Raw genomic sequence first — 17,994 nt, 5'->3', positions numbered from 1 at the left:
TCCCCAATCCCCTGTCTCAAGACGGAGCAAGCTCTGTTGAAACTGCGCACTTGATTGAGCACAATGAAATGAACGTTTTTTTCTTAACTTTAACAAATAAGGCTTTTTGTGTGCGCATTGATTGTTTGCGTCATTGAATTTTTGGCGTTGTTGCCTTGGGTTAAACGAAAAAGGTATTTTAATAAATGTGGGTACGTAACGTTATGTAAGACCCTTATTTTTCCATCTGACGCGGACTCATCATTAGTAAATTTCGTGTAATGAATTTTTTTGCTTTTCTTTAAATTTCTTTAGTTCATATCTCAAATATAAATGCAAATATTAGACAGCCATCTTGAATGTTAACAAAGAGCACGAACACACCAAAGACAAAATCGTGAATTGTAGTAAATTATCAAAATAGTCTCCTAGGAAACGTACTCAAATATATTTTATTAAACCTTTGTGCTTGAGGTAAAATCCATTAAGTAGCATCGAGTGAAATATACCAAATTATAATAGCTACTTACTGAGAGTAAAAATCAAAATATGGATTCAAGTAACAAAGATTACAATAACATATATGGAATGTATCGAAAATGGTGGTAAATGAACAAGCAATGAAATCAAACTGTCAGCTCTGATTATAAAACTATATCATTAGCTAATATAATATTTAAAAGTTTCCACTTCAAGACAGTTCATATCTTTGTGTTACTGAAAAATTGATTGTATGCGCATGACATCTGGAGGACTCATATCAATACTTGCTTAAAATAACACTGGTTTTCTTCGGAACTGAGCAAAAATGTCGCATATGGTTTAAAACTTCTCTTAAATATCTGAATGAACTTTTTAAGTACATATTGTATCAAAAATACAACAGATGTTGATAACAAATCATTTATTTTTTGTTTGCCATTTTCTTTCCCCTGATCAAATCGGCTGCTTTTTCTCCTATCATGATGGTAGGGGCATTGGTATTTCCTGATACAACATGAGGCATGATAGAGGCATCAGCCACACGCAGTCCTGCTATACCCTTCACTCTGGAAAACAATAGCAACACACAGTTGAAATTTAAATACTTAACTTTTAAATAACTTTCTTTCATGTAATTTGACAATCTTTCTATTCTCAAAAAAGTGTGGTCTAGTAACCTCCCCCCATCTGAAGCATTTTGTGAGACACAGCCACAGACAATTCTAAGTAACTTGACTTGGTCTGTGAATTTTATTTGGTATCCTAATGGTCTAGAAAGTTTTAAATGAGAATAAACAAAATTCTGCTCAAATGCAGTAAATTGTGGAATTCCTCTGGTGATTGTTTTTCTCGCAAAGTTTTCATTACATTCTATATCAAAAAATAAATCAGACCTTTGAAATGTCAAAACTGTAAATTTTTATGCCACACGCTACTTGAGCTTTATAGTAATCTGCCATTAGTTGAGATGAACAGTGTATTACCTGAGCTGTGGGTCCACTACTGCCATGGCATCAGCAGGTGCCCCCATACGACATGTACTGGTAGGATGATACACAGTCAGAGTGATATGATGAATGTAACACGCCAGGTAGTCATCTGACAGTGGCTTATGGTGGCTACAGGAAGGAAGTACTCTGTCTGACAACTGGGCTCCTATCTTCTTAAATGCTGTTGTATTGCCTACTTTGATAGCCAGCTTCATTGCTGCAATGAGTAACAAAGATGCATTATATAGATATATGTCTTTAATATTAGACAGCAAACATGGCAAATATACAGACACCATACAGAAAGAAGTGTGACAATGTTTACCTAAAAAAAAAAGAAAAGAACAAATAAAAATAAATGTTTAAAAATCAATGACTTTTGGGAAGGATTACATCAGTAAATCTTTCAACCCTTTTTGTCTTACCTTCCACCATCACTTTAACATCATCAGGGTGTTCCAGATAGTGGGGGTCTATTTCTGGGTGTTCAAACGGGTCCGTGCTCTTCAAGCGTATGGTTCCCCTGCTCTTAGGGTGCAATAAAATGGGAAAGATAGAGAAGCCATGCATTCCAGCTCTGCCCCCATGTATAGCTTCAAATACCTGGCAAAAGCAATAAAATAAACCATGCATTATCATTGTGAAAAATTAAAAAAAAAAAAAAAAAAAAAAAAAAAAAAAACAATTGAATCAATGATATCAATGATATTGAATCAATATCATATCTCCTTTTAGAAAACCATTCAAATTTCTAGTCTTTCACTTTAACCAATTTAACAATTTAATGTTTGAAATAACAAAAACTCCTTCATAATATCCTTAAAATGTTTCAAAAAGTTATTGTCACAATGTTATATTTTATAAAACATTAACACAAGTGTTATTAACCTGCTGTATAATCATTAATGTTTCATTAAGGGAAGATAGTGGAAAGAGCAGAGACCATGGTTACAACAAAATTACCATGTTAACAACACCCAACCAATTTTTACAATACACCAAATACCATACCTACAGTTAAAAATGCAACTTAAAAATCAAGCAAAATAAAGTCAATGGTGGATCTGTGGGTGGGTTTGGTGTGTGAGAGTGGGGGGTACAGGGTGCACCTGCTTAGTATGTTAGCTTGAGTGATACCCACTTCCTCCTTTTTACCCCTCCCCCACTGAAAAAGTGAAAATATTAACCAATTTTTTCCTAATTATTGACAAATGAAATAAAAATCTATTGGTTTTTCTTTTTTTTTTTTTTTGTTATATCCCCTTATTAACACAATCAAAGATCCACCAGTGATGGTGTGCACCAAAATCTTGCAAAATAAAGCACTGGTCACAAAATGTCCACACAACAACTACAAAAATCTTCCAAAATTTTAAATGGAAATTCACAGGGAGATTGATGAAAACCCAACCATTGCCAACTACGGATACTTTCTTTTTATAATAATAAAATAAAAAATAATGTTAATGATAAAAATCATTTGAAAATGTTCAACTGACTTTTTATATTTAAAGGGATAACAACTCTTCATATGAGATTCAAAATTCCATAATAAATTGTAAACAACACAAAGAAAACTAACATAATTATATAATATATAATATAAATTCCATTTTATCACTAAAACAGCGGTTATCACAATTATTTTGAAATCTGTGCTTGTCATCAGACCACATGGACACAGATGGCTATCCTCCATAATGATCCCTTGAGAGATTATTACAAAAAATATACTTAAAGAAAAAAGAAAAACAATTGACTAATTCTGAATGTTATTTACCATTGGTAAGTCACTTTTTCTGGCAAAATGAAGCATTGTTATCACTTTAATTGTATTTGAGTAAGTGTTGTTTTTGGTGGTAGGCTACATGATAATGGTAAAAACTAGTACCAATTGATAGCCATGTCATGTTAGTGTTTGTTGACAATAATGTTCTGAAATAAAATCAACTTATTTAAAAAATCCTGACATATATTACTATTTTACATAAAATATTAAATCAATGATTACAGTGTTCAAAATTTAATTTTTAAGCTATGATTCATTTCTTTCATGGAACATTTAAACTAAATCAAAGAAGTGTGAATAAAAGTAAATATGTTTTATCTGAAAATTTGGGATAAAGTAAACAATCGATTTTTAGATGATGTTCTACTTGAAATGGAGATCTAGAGAAAAAAATCAACATTTACCTGAAAATCTTTATTGCACCCACAATTTTTTATGAAAAAAAATTCACTGGTAATCTTTCATTTTTACAATAAATACCAACTTAATTTTACCTCATTTTGAAAATTTACATTAGCCGCATACAGGTTATATGGGTCATTTCCTGGATGAGATGCAAGAAGATGTAACTGCATTCCTGACATTGCATCAGGAACTTCTCTTACTGTGTCAAAAAAAGCACTTCCTTCCAGACCACAATTTGATGGTAAACCTGAATGTGAGAAAACTGCTTATATGAAAACTAAGATTTTTTGCTCACAATTTTTTGCTCACTGTCCTTTTTGCTTTTTGTCTGCCTGAGTGCTTTTGTGAGTGTGTGTTTGAGACACTTAAACAGTCCATTTATCAACTCTCTATTTTACAAGTGTTTTAATTAGGTTCATTATTATAATAACAAGGCTGTGGTTTAGATAATTTACATTTTCTTATGCTCATGTACAGGGCTCTCTTCCACAGAGTTTTTGAAGAAGCTTGTAGGAAAACATGAAACTCAAGGTATGTGAGAGACTGTCTGTGCATAAAACTCTCAGTTTGGCCTGAAAAATTTGAGGTTTGGAGTGAAAAAGAAACAAAGTTACAATTTTACTAGCAACAAGGAGACAAATAATCTTTCATAAAAATGAGAACAAGTGCGACCTCATGTCACAACATGGGAGATGTTATCATTTGTCTATCACTGTCCTTTACTCCTGCTAATTTGTGAACTTTAAGTAATAGAGATATCTACTTTGATTTGCATAAAATATAATGCATCAATAAGTGTACAAGATCATAAAAATGTATGCACCAGTACAGGAATAAATCTAATTGAATTAACTTATTTATACTCAGTACAGGGTTCTCTTCCAAATATAAACACAAAATTGAACCAAACAACACCATATCTACTTTAAAATCCTGTGCACATTCAAATTTCTAGCCTTCAACTTTTAATGTTATATTGATTTACAAATAATCCATCATATAAGCCTTAAAATAAAAAATAAAAAAAAAAAATCAGTGTCACAATGTTATATTTTGCAAAGCATCAATATAAGTGTTATTAATCTGCTCTAAAAACATTAATGTTTCATTAAGGGAAGATAGTGGAAAGCAGAGGAGGGGGGCACAGGGGGCACCTGCTTAGTTTATTAGCTTCAGAGGTACCCATTTCTTCTTTTTAATCTCATCGCCCCCCCCCCAAAAAAAAAAAAAATAATAATAAATAAAAAAAGTGGCAATATCAAGCAATTTTCCTTTTTGACACATGTAATAATAATGTTAACAATAATAGTCAACATAAAAATCATATAAAAACGTTGAACTGACTTTTTATTTTTAAAGGAATAACAACTATTCAAAAGATTTTCAAAATTCCACAATAAATACATTGCAAACAACACAAAGAAATATAATCAATTCCATTTTACCACCACAATGGCAGTTCTCACAATTATTCTGAAATTCTGTGCTTGCCATCCAACCACATGGACCTTCATAGATGGCTGTACCCTCCATAATTATTTATCACTACAACACATTTTAAAAAATCAACTAACTTTGAATGTGGGAAGGATCATTATCCACTGGTTAAGTATGGGAAAATCATTGTTTACCCTAGGATGTATTGTTTTATAGCACTTTTCCAGCCAAAATGAAGAGCTTTTATCCCTTTAATTGTATTTGAGTAAGAGTTGTTTTTGGTGGTAGGCTACATGATAATGGTAAAAACTAGTACCAATTGATAGCCATGTCATGTGCTGTGTTTGTTGACAATGTTCTGAAAAAAAATTAACGTATTTCAAAAATCTTGACATATATTACTATTTCACATAAAATATTAAGCTTACAGTGTTTAACATTCAATTTTAGAAGCTATGATTTCTTTCTTTCATGAAGCAAATTAAATTCAATCATAAGAATTAGTTAAAGTGAATGAATTAAATTTGAAAATTTGAGATCATGTTAATAATGGATGATTTTTAATGGGTGGTCTACTTGAAATAGAGATTATGACAAAATTACCCTTTACCATAAAATCTTGATTGCACCCACAATTGCATGATTCTGTTCAATTCTGATGAAAAAATTTCCTCAGCAATCTCTCACTTTCTGCAATAAATACCAACTTATTTTTTTACCTCAGTTCTGAAATTTGCATTGTCCACAAATAGGTTATGTGGATCATTCCCTAAATGAGTGGCAAAAAGATGTAACTGCATTCCTGACATTGCATCAGAAACTTCTCTTACTGTGTCAAAAAAAGCACTTCCTTCCAGACCAGTATTTGATGGTAACCCTAAATGTAAGAAAACTGCTTATATGGAAAACAAGATTTTTTGCTCGCAATTTGTTTTTCTGTCCTTTTTGTTTTTTTGTCTGTGTGTGTATGTTTGAGCCCCTTAAACATCCCTTAATCAACTCCCTATTTTACAAGTGTTTTAATTAGGTTCAAAATAATAACAAGGCTGTAGTTTAGATAATTTACATTTCCTGATGCTCATGCTCAGGACTCTCTTCCACTGAGTTTCTGAAGAAGCTTGTAGGAAAACATGAAACTCTAGGTGAGAGACTTTTCTGTACATAAAACTCTCTTTAAATCAGATTTGGCCTGAAATATTTGGGGTTTGGAGTGAAAAAGAAACAATATTGTAATTTTACAAGTTACAAGGAGACTCCATATAATATAATGACATCCTTCATAAAAATGATAACAATTATGACCATGTCATAACATGGGAGATGTTATCAATTGTTGTCTTATCATTGTCCTTTACATTATACTAACTGTTAAACTTAAGGTATGGACATATTTACTCTGATTTGCATAAAGTGTAATGCATTAATTAGTGTACAAGATCATAAAAATGTATGCACCAGTATAGGAATAAATTTAATTAAATTAACTTGTACTCAGTAGTCCTGTAATTAGTTACTTCAGTCTCCATACACTTACAGCCTCGTTCCCACAAAATATTATTAGATAGCTACATAAACTCCCCAAAACAGATTATAGAATTTACAAATGTAAACCAAGACTAGTCTGAAAACAAACAAGTTACCTTTTCCTCTTCAAAATGCTACCCCCCTTTTTTTTATTATCAGGGTTTTAAAAAATGTACCTAACTCTCACATTCAATTGGATCTGGTAATTTTTGATAGGGTATTGACAAATATGTCTCGGGGACAATCCTATAATATTGTCATTTTTACCTCTTTAGCCATATTTGTTAATTTGGGAACATCTGTTTTAGATGTCACCCCAGCATGTCCCATGAACATAAACAACTGCAAACTTGGTACTATTTCAGAAGGTTGTCTGGCTTTCTTCAAAAATGCAATCCCATCAATGCCACTGGTTGAATGCCACCCTAAATGTAACAGACCTGCTAATAACCATACCCTCAGAGGGGTTTTGTGCCCTTTATATTGAATATAAGAATCTAAGCCCCTTTTTAGCCACAAAAAGTAAGTACAGATTATATGAAGTCTTAAGGCAGAATGATTCCAATAATATAATCTACAGCAGACACTAGTTTCTAAGTAGAATCAAGACAGTTTCATGCTTCAGTTATTTCAAGTAAGCTGTGTGCTTATATTTTGCAATGTTTTTAATATTGACCTGTAAATTAAGATGCTTATGTTTTTGCAAAGGTGTAATAAGCTTCTAATATGGGTGCATAAAGTTTATACATGGCAATGTCATATGTAATACGTGCCTGAAATATGCCTTTGCACTATACTGTTAGACATTTAATACATGCATGTATTTAACAAATGAGTTTGTGTGTGTGTGTGAAAGAGGTTTTCAGTTAGGTATTTTGCATTTTTTTCTTTTGCATTTTTTTGTATTATAGTATTATATACATATCTAGAAGTTTAATAAAACTTTTTGAAAAAAAAGACTAGAGGCAATTAGTACATATTACATCTAATTGGCAAAAGTGAAAAAAAAAAAAAGAATATTACCCCCTGCTGCAGACCAAGCAGGCTTATAAACATCCCTTTACTATAGCTATCTGCACCAACTAAACTAACACCAAACATCAGCTCTGTTGAAGGGACAGCTCTGAGTGATAACTCTGTTAAATGGACAAAGGCAAGACCATCCACACCGGCAATAGAGGTAAACAACCCTTGAATAAGAGGAGAACCAGACATGGATTCAAGATCATATCCTAAATATAAAAATAGATCAAGAAGCCACCCACATAAAATAGCCTGTTATTTATAAGGGCAATAAAAACAGAAGGTTATACTTTTAGTATAAAACCTCATTAGGCCTATTTTCACACTGTTTGTCAGATATTAACAGATTTCTATAGCAGCATTAGAGTACAGGAAAAATCAAAATAATAATAATGAATAAATAAAAAATAATGAAAGAAAAGACACAGCATTTAAAAGAATGCAAAAGCATAATGGTGACTTTTTTTATATCACTGCAACTTGACTTCTCAACCACCTAGGCTATAGCTAGTGGATTAACTATTTCCAACTGATGTGCAAACATTTGCCTTCTTTTTGAAGGTGATTGAAATACATCAAAATATGCTAAATGCAGAAAATGCCAACAAATAAGACCAGTAAAACTATTTATAAACAAGCTGATCTATGTGACATTTTGTTTAGTACCTTGAGTCATGCCAGCATGTTAAAGTGCAAATTAAAAAGCAACAGCATGACATGAAATGTGCAAAACGAACAATTCCAGCATCAACTCGGAGAAATTCTGGTGACATACATAGAAAAACAACTAATACTGAAAGACATTCACTATGCAATTATTAACCAGGGACATAGTTACATCAAGTAAAGTAATTGCAATTTCCATTCCAGCTGCCTTGTAATAAGCATGCATCCAGAGAGAGGGGGTTAGGAAACTTATCTGTCAATAAGCCTTAATTGACGTAACAAGAGGCATAGTAGACAAACAAATTGCTCAGAGGAAAAAAAAAACATCCATGCTGTGTTACCATAAACATACACCTTTGTACCTCTGGTTTAAAATGCATTGCTTGAAAAAAGGGATTAAGATCTTTTTTTCCAGAGCTCCCGTATGTTCCTAATATCATGAATAGCTCTACTTCAGGATTCTTGCCACCAGCTAGAGTGACATGTTTTAATGGTGCAAACCCACTCCCTGCTACACCATTAGACCCTATCACACCTACAACAGAAGGCACTTGAGCTCTAAATCATCTTCATGGTTTCTCATGTGGTATTTATGGCAGCAACATTTAGACTAAAAAATACACTGCATCTTTAATTATCATTTGTTGTGTTTATTTCATTGGAAACCAGGCAAAAAAGGGTTGGTTACAGTTACGTTATTTTAAATACCCAGCTACATTATTTTGAATACCCAGACAATAGGACTGATGGAAAGTTGTGACAAAAATGATCTTAGTGTCAGTAGTTATTAAATTTAATGTTTCAGCAGAGATCAAGTTGGTTAAGGACATCCAATACTCCCATGCCAAAAGTGGATTTTTAATACATTGTGGATTAAACTCTGGAGGAGATGATGTATTTTTTTTTTCAGGTGACACTATTTGACAAAAGCTAGTTGTGTTTACCTTAGCTGGAATTGCAGCCAACAGCATAAGAATGGTGTACATTAGATAACTTCGTAACTGTATAGTAAGGCCCTTTTCACATTGAAGGGTACACTTATCTTGACCTGTACGCACTTTGAGAGATTGACAACTAAATAGCTAGCCTATTGTGTAAGAGAGTCACCTTAACTGACCCTGCCCTTTGCATGATATGGCCAAGTTAGGGAGGGAACTTTTGGAGAAATGAACTTGTGTAAAGGAGTAAAAATCCCTCTTGCTCTGTTGGGACCTCTCAAAGTGGATAAGGTGAAGAATGCCTTGGTTTTATTTATTAGTTTTTTTTTTTTTTTTTTTGGTAAGTACCGATGCCAAGTTTAGTCCAACAGCATCAGACATGCAAGTTAGACTGTGTTCCTATATCTAGATCGATCTAACAGGATCAATCCATCTTCAAGGGGTTTCTTGTTAAATTGCTTTCAGCTTAAGCAGCTTTGATGTCTGGCACGCCAACTGCAGCTGCTGAATGATAATTAATTACCCCCTAGCAGCTTCGATAGGCATGACAGACATATAAGCTGCTTAAGTTGATTGCACTTTAGCAAGAATACCCTTGGAGATAGATCGATCCATAGTTAGTCGATAGAGTCTGGGAATGGTCCCTTAGAGTGTAAGCATGTACATGGAAGAAGGTTAATGTATTAGGCAGAGTGTACATAATATATGGTTATCAAAGGTTATATATGTATTAAGAGGTATAAAAAAGATCATTTTTAATAACAATTAAAATTACTACAAAATGTTAGAAAGTTTAACATAGTATTACAAATACACTTAAAAATGTGAAGACTGACTAAAAAATTATAAATTGAAAAATTTAAAAGATGAAAACATAAAGATGATTATAACTAAGACAAATTAAAGAAATTGACTTCAACTTAAAGAGATAGCTAAGCATACATTAAGGTCAATCCATAATTTGACTTAGAACAAAATCTAGAAACACCAGCTATTTAAAAAATTTCCTATTGGATCCAATAAAAAATTATATAGGAAACCTACAGTCATCTATAAAAGAAATGGAATATTATTCCCTATATGAACCCATGAAAATTTGTACTTAAAAAAACTGACTCAACTTTAATGGACATAACTAAAATCATTTTCAACAGGAATCAAATAGGAATCTAACAGGTAGGTAATTCAATTTAATCCAACAATCCTATTAGATCTAATAAGACACTTTCTAAAGCAGATTTTACAACATTTTTATTGGAAATTTTTACACAACAGAACATATTTAAGATAATTACATTTATGAAAAAACAGTCACTGTTGAACATCAAATAGGTGTATTCAATTTTCTGTCAAATAAGATATTTATCAGCAAGAAACTGATTCAATTTTCTGGGTAATTTGATACATGGCAAATATTTCTATATCCTTCATAATTAATAACTGTATTCTTCAACATGATATTAAATTTTAGCAAAACACGACAGCTGGAAAACCTCAGTCATAAACAGGTAATGCAGGAATACAGCAAAGCCAATTTAATTATAACCCTCCCTGATGACCTTAATCAATACTCAGCTATGCACTTAAAATGCTTGAAACACAAAACATACACATAAAAACAAACAAACAAACATGTTGTCCTCAGACACCATACCTTTACCATAAAGCAGGTAATCAAAAAAGGAAGAAACAGACAGCACTTTGTCCTCTGTTATGCTCAGAGGTTTATCAATTAGGAACGTGGCAATGTCAGTCATGATGTGGTCTTCTAGGTTCTCACCCACTGGGAGATCAGCCTCTACTGGGATCTGTGTATAAATATTTTATAATAATAATAGTAATAATAGTAATAATAATAATAATAACTGCTACATACAGTAGACTTTATTTACATCTGATCAGAGAGAGAGATCTAATAATGATTAGTAATGTTTTTTTTCTCATTCTTATTTGTTGAACTGAATATATCTGCAGGTTCAATTCAATTACATTATACATGGTTTCCAACAATAATAGTATTGTTATTTCATGCTTATTGCAAAATCTTTTCAACCAATTAAATTTTGCTACTGCAAATCTAGCAACTGATACTTAAAAATATTTTCTTTCTTCAATCCAAAGGATGGGATAGTTATCCAGACTAAGCCACAGCTGTAGAAATTCTTTTACCTGGAATTTTCTCAGATGTTCTTTGGGCCCAACACCTGACAGCAGCAGTATGTGGGGTGAACCAATTGACCCTGCAGACAGAATTACTTCCTTTCTTGCTTTGACTTTCCGGAGAGTTCCATCCTTGATAAATTCTATACCCACTGCCTTCTTGTTTTCAATCAGAACCTGAGAATAAAAAGATATATCCAAGAAAAGCACTTCACGACAGTTTTATACAGCACCCTCAGTTTCTGACATTGCTAAAACTGACATCCATCATCCACATGTCACTTATAACTGAGCCTAGAGAACACACACACACACACACACTTACATGCACACACATTCTTGCAAAGTAAATAGATAGTGAATATTCACCCTTTTTGTATGTGATTTGATGGATATGTGGAGATTTTCTCTATCCATTGCTGGTCGTAGAAAAGCTTTAGCAGTACTTTGGCGCACACCCTTATTCACAGTGGCCTGGGAGTGCATAAATCCTGTGGACATCAATTTTTTAGGTTATCAGTCATATGCAGTATGTATATATGAATTATGCTGAATTATAACTTGTTTGTTTTAAAAGTTAAGTTAAATGGCATGATATGTAAATTAGTTGATAAAATTGTGGAAAAGGCCTTAATTTGCAAGCAGTTACAACTCTGGAATACAACTCTCAAAATATTTGAACTTTTGACACTTTTGGGTCTAAATTAAAAGTTTTTAATTTAATGACATGCTATTCCTTCTTTACCACACACCTACTAGTACTAATATTTGGTATTTTTCAAAGGCACAGTTCATATTGATCTATTACCATTGCACCAGCACTTACCTATTTGTGACTCTCCATTGACATCTATCACTGGGTAGTTGAGCTCTTTGGCAGATTCAAGAAAATAAGATGTCAGTTCTGTTACGTTGGAATCTGACACTGTCAGAGGGCCTCCCTTACCGTGAAAACCTTAAAAACAAATTATATGAGTTACTACCAATTTTGTGCTATACCACAAACAAGATAATCTAAAATCACCTTAGGCAAACAGGGCACTGGTTCCTATAAAATTAAAATATGATACCAATTACAAATAGTCTAAGGTAAGCATTTTTGTGGGTTCATTTATCTATTTCTTGTCTAGGAGAGTGCACTTTAAACTTTTCACTGAAAAAATTTTTTTTCTGCATTATCACCTGAATTTGCATATTCTGCATTTGTGTTATCCTCAGATTTCATAAAATATGGAAGAACGTCATCGTAGCCCCATCCTTCACAGCCACTGGCAGCCCATTGGTCAAAGTCATGTCGACTCCCACGAATATAAATCATGTAATTAAGACAACTGCTGCCCCCTAGGACTTTACCCCTTGGCCACCGACATTGCTTGGAAATATATATTAAAATATCTTCATATTATGAAATTTAAGATGTTAATTTTTATGCTTTCTGTTGCTGTGACCCAGATAGAGTAGTTAGCTGCTTTTAAACCAGATCTACTTTAGTATGATATAGTTATTAATGCAACCTTTCTGTAACATTCAATCAAGCTTCAGACAGAAATTACCGAATTCTGGAAATTTTGATAACCTTGTGAGATATTTTTTTTCTTATCTGTCTCCTAAACAAAGACAAAAGACATGTCCATATAGTGACAAAAAATATAAAGACCAATGTAATCTGAGTTACAACATATAAATACAACTGTACCTAATAAAGAAACAACACATGGCATCCTTACATTGTTATGCATTCCTTTGCAGGCATGTTGCTGGGGAACTGTCTTAAACTGCCAATCAATATCACTGAGTTGTGTCATTGGAGTTAACAAGGGGATGTCAATCAACAGGTTCCATTTCTCCTCCCCTCCTGCTTCCACTAGCAGTACTTTGGAATCTGAATCCTCAGACAATCTGTTGGCCAACACACAGCCTGCAGATCCTGCACCAACTAAAAAAAAATCTGGTTTTACTATATACAAGTATACAATGATGAGGAAAATGCTGTGGAGGGAGCTTGAAAGTTATAGCCAAAAACATTTGGGTTTATCAAGTCAACAGAATCAAATGGATCATGCTGAGAAAAAAAAATTAAACTTTTTACTCTTTACAAAAACTTTTGAAAGTGTACCTGTAAAAGCTTTTCTCCCAAATATATAATAAACACATTTATTCACAGGTATGCCCTCAAATAGTTCTGTGCAGGAAGTGAAAGATGCTTTTGTACCTTTGTTTGATTTTTGGATAAATTTAGAATGGCAACTGAATTTATGTACACAGCTACAGATTTCACATTTTTCAATCTGCTGGGGAATCTTAAAGTAACTGGTCTCTAACAATAAATCACTTAAAATCCTTAAAATAAAATCAGCGTAGCCCTATCAAGAGAAAACTATAATTCAAATAACATCAGCTTGTTTTTTAAAAATGGAGATGGCTAATAAATTAAAATGCAGAGAGAGAGAGAGAGAGAGAGAGAGAGAGAGAGAGAGAGAGAGAGAGAGAGAGAGAGAGAGAGAGAGAGAGAGATCATATTCAGTCACCGATATTTTATAAGCTATGTAAGTCTAAGCATTCTTCTCACCAATGATATAATCATACTCCTCATCTAAGATTTCAACAATTCTTGATGGTCCAGAGAACACCTTCCAATACACAAAGACAGCGACCACTGCCACAACTATTGACCCTGTGAACTTCCAGCCCATTGTCATACCATCTGTAATATAAAAGAACATCTCCAAGGCAAAGATACTATTTCTCTTTTATTACAACAATACTGGTTTATTTTCTATCTACAGTATGTTATTTTATATATGGTCTTAAGCAGTCATAAAATGCAACTTGGAACCAATGCAGGCCTTGGCATACCTATTGGTGTTACATAGAGCAAAACTGGACTCTTCTGTAGTTCAACAATAAAAATAGTTAATTTAATATTTCAGTTACACTGGTCTAGTGTATGTCTGGTCTGCTTCAGTGTCTCAGGAGGACTTCTTTCAAACTATCTCCTACTGCCTATAAGAACAATGATAACTAGAAAAGCACTCTGAGAGCGCAGAGGTCCGCCAAGGCAGCAATTTTTTATTATTGATTGATTATTGATCTGGATCACCACCAAAAACTAATCATCTGTTCCTTGGCCCACTTCTGACAGTTCCTGAAAATTTCATCAAAATCGGTCCATAACTTTTTGAGTTATGTTGATGACAGACAGACAGACAAACAAACAAACAGGGGTGAAAACAACCTCCTTGGCAGAGGTAATCACACTTTTGGTGATACTGTCTAATTTTTTACTGGATAGTTTACAGTAGGGGTAGGAAAGTTCTTATTGTTATGCTTTGACTGACAGGTAACAGGGGTCACCTGACTTGCAATCATTCTAACTTACATAATTATTCCAGTAATCTTTCACCTATTCAATTTACTTCAATTTATTAAATCTTTCACCCATAAAGATAATATTGATGTCCAATCCAAGTATATAAAATAAGTGCTAGTGCTACACCCTGTCAGTACAATTAAACAGCCTAGTGTATGAGTTAATTGTTAAGGTAACTTCTAATGAACCTGTTGGTGTTCAGGAGATGTCAATCTGTCTGGATCTTTGTCTGTTCCTTACTAGTTGATTACTGTGATGTGATGTGATATGCATAACTACACATCAGACTGGTTTGGTCACTTTACTCAGTTGAGCTTCATACTAAGTTGATATAAATGCCCACAGGCCCATAGCCAGCAATTTCAAAAGGGGGTTTTTTTTTTCTGAAAAAGTGGACCTTTTTCCATAAAAACTTCATGTACCTAGATCAAACCCCCCGAACCCCCCCTGGCTACGGGCCTGGCTCAACTAACTCCACCACCAATATCTGAATCTCCCTTCCCAAGTTTTAAAAAAATATTAATTTTGGAGAGAAAAGTAGCAATGAAATAGATTTTCAAATGGCAAGTGCCTGAAAATAGTTTTATCTCAAGCCCTGATATGACCTCAGCAATTCGATCTATTTAAACATTGAATTCATAATTTTATTTAAGATTTTAAGTGAAAGCTATACAGTTTACAAAATTTGCCAAAACAAAACACTTTAATAATTATGTAAACTTTCATTTGCAATATACACAGCCAAATTAACATAAGAATGAAAGAGAACTGGCAATTTATCAATCAACACTATTTGATTATAGCCCGTTTTAAAAACCAAGTTTAATTCAGATGACTTCTTATTTACTAACATCTTTTTATTTCAAGAATGAAGTATAAATTTGCCCAAGGAAACGCAAACAACAGAGGAATGCGTCAAATCATTTAAAAAGATTGATCATGGCAAGCATGCAATATAAAAGAGTTTTCCAAGAAATCGTGACATTTAAATCAATTGTCCCAGAAAATTGTTTTCCCAAGGAAGCACTGTAAGATGAGAATTCTCACATTTATCATCAAACAACTGGTATGGTGACAGGAACAGGCAGGGAGAAAATAGATATCGCAGCCTCCATCCACTGCTTGAATTAGGCACACCAATTTATTTTTGTTGTTTTTATTCCCTCTTTATTTTATGAATAGTATTTTTCAAAGGGGGCTTTTCTTATCAAAATTAAAAGAGTTTTGTAATTGATCAACTGTGTAAAAGGCCAGCATATCATTTCTACATCATATAGACTCTGTTAGTAAAAAACCATCAAACCTTTAAATCAGGCAAACCAATGGAGGGGTGGTAAAGAAATAATTTGAGGACTAAAAAAAATTGACATACCCAGTTGGGTACAGTTCTTCCAGTGAAGGAATAAATGAGGAAGTCCTGACATAAGACAATAAAGAAAAATCAGATTTATTGAGCATTTCGTGCCAATAATTGGCTCCCTATGGCTTTCACAAAGGTTAGTGTTCACTATCAACATCTCACCTCAATTTTCTTTTTAAGTTCAGCCAAGCAATCAAAATATCAGTTACCTCTATCCTCATGATATCTATTATTTACCAGACCTGCATATTACCTGTCTCCAAATGAAGGAAAACTACTCAAGATGTTTCTATAATAACAACAGGGAATCATAAATTCTCCAAGTGTTCATGATAAAGTAGACTAGAATATCAACTATAATTCATATAGATCATAAGTAATACATTTGCAGGAATGAAGACAACTAGAATTATGCCCATGCAATGGATAACCTAATTAGTGTCAGTAATGACCACTGGTCTTAGAGTTGGTTTGTTAATATACAATGACAAGTGTCAAGAACAAAAGATCCATCCTATTCAGACAGCAATTAATCACTTGTTTATTCCAGATTAATAAACCCTCGTAATTTATACTATGAAACCTCTCTTGAAGACTGATAAAAACGTAGCTGCAATGGACATTTGAAAGAAAAAATAAAAAATAAAATGTATGCATTAAAAGTCAACAAATTCAGGGATTTTAACAACATCCCCATACAAAAGCTGCAATTTGAGTCAATTCTAATAATAAAAGACACATGAAAAAATGAGTGTGTATCCTTCAAAACCAGCAGATTACTTAATTCCATGTCCTTATGAACAAAAAAGAATCATATCAATTAGCCATTCGACATTTTGTCACAACACATCCTTATAAGTTTTTTTAGTTAATTATGCTCTTTCCTAAAATAAAGTAAACTGTGCTTTTGAACTTTTTGGCTTCAATCAAGTTATTTGGTCGGCCCTATATATTACATCGATTCAAGTCATTCAAGTCAACACAATTTCAAAATCAAACTGAAAAGTAATACAGAAAACAATGGAGCTTACTGTTAAAAAAACATCAATCTTTCAAATCTAAAGATAAACACTGAAAACCAATTAAAAGCAATTAAATCAATATCTCTCTCTCTCTCTCTCTCTCTCTCTCTCTATATATATATATATATATATATAAATATATATATAAAGTACAGGACGTAGGCCTACTTTTTTGTTGGGAGTCTCAGGGTAGGCCTATAAAAGGCGAGTCAGCAGGTCTCTTTTACCTGTACTTCCATTAGTACCAGTGTTGAGAACTACAATGGTTCAGCCGGCGAAAAAACATACACTACAGTGCCAAAGGCATACACAAATATCCTACTCCTGAAAGCAGATATTAATGCACACCATTTACTCATAGAAAAATACCTTTTGCAGACTTACGTAAACTTGCGGTTTAATTGTTCACTGCAAAAGCTCCGAGCATGTGTAAATTTCTTTTTGTCGACTCCGATTACTATGCTTTCAGTTGTTGCAAAACGCAATGATATTGTTGTTGTGTCGCTAGTCAGATTTCTCCGGCGCACATCTCCTGCAAGACCTCTAATCCTGAGAGAAAAAAACGTCTTTGTGGCCCAGATATTCCCCTTCAGATAATCCCTTAAGATAATCCCACCTTCAGGTCACTGACGATGTGTGACGTCCATACCGATGTTCAACTGTACAAAGCTTATCACATCTAGACTCAATCAGCTCTATAAACATAACATTATTATAACGCACCTGTTGCAATGTGCTGTAGTCAGAGGAGCAGCCTGGTGCTGCACGAGCTTATCTTGATGATTGTAGGTGGCGCCAGTAAATCGCTTCAAGTAGTTCGAAGTGGGCGGTTACTCAACAAAGCCCGTA

At 33.4% G+C, this 17,994-nt stretch overlaps 1 protein-coding gene across 13 annotated transcripts; it reads right to left on the bottom strand.

Moving 5' to 3' along the window:
- Positions 1-412: 412 nt before the first annotated feature.
- Positions 413-17,991, bottom strand: LOC106170227 (glucose dehydrogenase [FAD, quinone]). 13 transcript variants are annotated; one of them, XM_086998800.1, is made up of 13 exons: positions 17,869-17,991; positions 13,963-14,097; positions 13,121-13,329; positions 12,576-12,765; positions 12,220-12,348; positions 11,763-11,884; positions 11,403-11,570; positions 10,888-11,041; positions 4,101-4,217; positions 3,735-3,892; positions 1,877-2,054; positions 1,446-1,668; positions 413-1,028 (listed from the first exon to the last, which is right to left on the bottom strand). In XM_086998800.1, exons 2-13 carry the CDS (start codon positions 14,090-14,092, stop codon positions 884-886), a joined length of 1,923 nt encoding a protein of 640 aa, XP_086854926.1. In that variant the 5' UTR covers positions 14,093-14,097; positions 17,869-17,991; the 3' UTR covers positions 413-883. The 13 variants fall into 13 exon arrangements, with proteins under 13 accessions (XP_086854926.1, XP_013405465.2, XP_086854927.1 ...); XM_013550011.2 differs by lacking the exon at positions 17,869-17,991 and adding an exon at positions 17,530-17,862; XM_086998801.1 differs by lacking the exon at positions 17,869-17,991 and adding an exon at positions 17,314-17,488.
- Positions 17,992-17,994: the final 3 nt, after the last annotated feature.

Source organism: Lingula anatina, chromosome 1 (assembly GCF_051362555.1).
Source record: "Lingula anatina isolate TDL-2025a chromosome 1, LinAna3.0, whole genome shotgun sequence".
NCBI lineage: Eukaryota > Metazoa > Brachiopoda > Lingulata > Lingulida > Lingulidae > Lingula > Lingula anatina.
Note: the sequence above shows the minus strand (reverse complement) of the source record. Positions and strands in the feature narration are given on the sequence as shown.

Excerpts from the sequence above, each read along its gene's own strand:
- LOC106170227 (XM_086998800.1), bottom strand. The coding sequence starts at position 14,092 with ATGACAATGGGCTGGAAGTTCACAGGGTCAATAGTTGTGGCAGTGGTC. Across the intron at positions 13,330-13,962 it reads GGAGTATGATTATATCATTG|TTGGTGCAGGATCTGCAGGC; the intron begins GTGAGAAGAATG and ends ATTTTTTTTTAG. Across the intron at positions 3,893-4,100 it reads GTACATGAGCATAAGAAAAT|GTTTACCATCAAATTGTGGT; the intron begins GTAAATTATCTA and ends TCTCACATTCAG.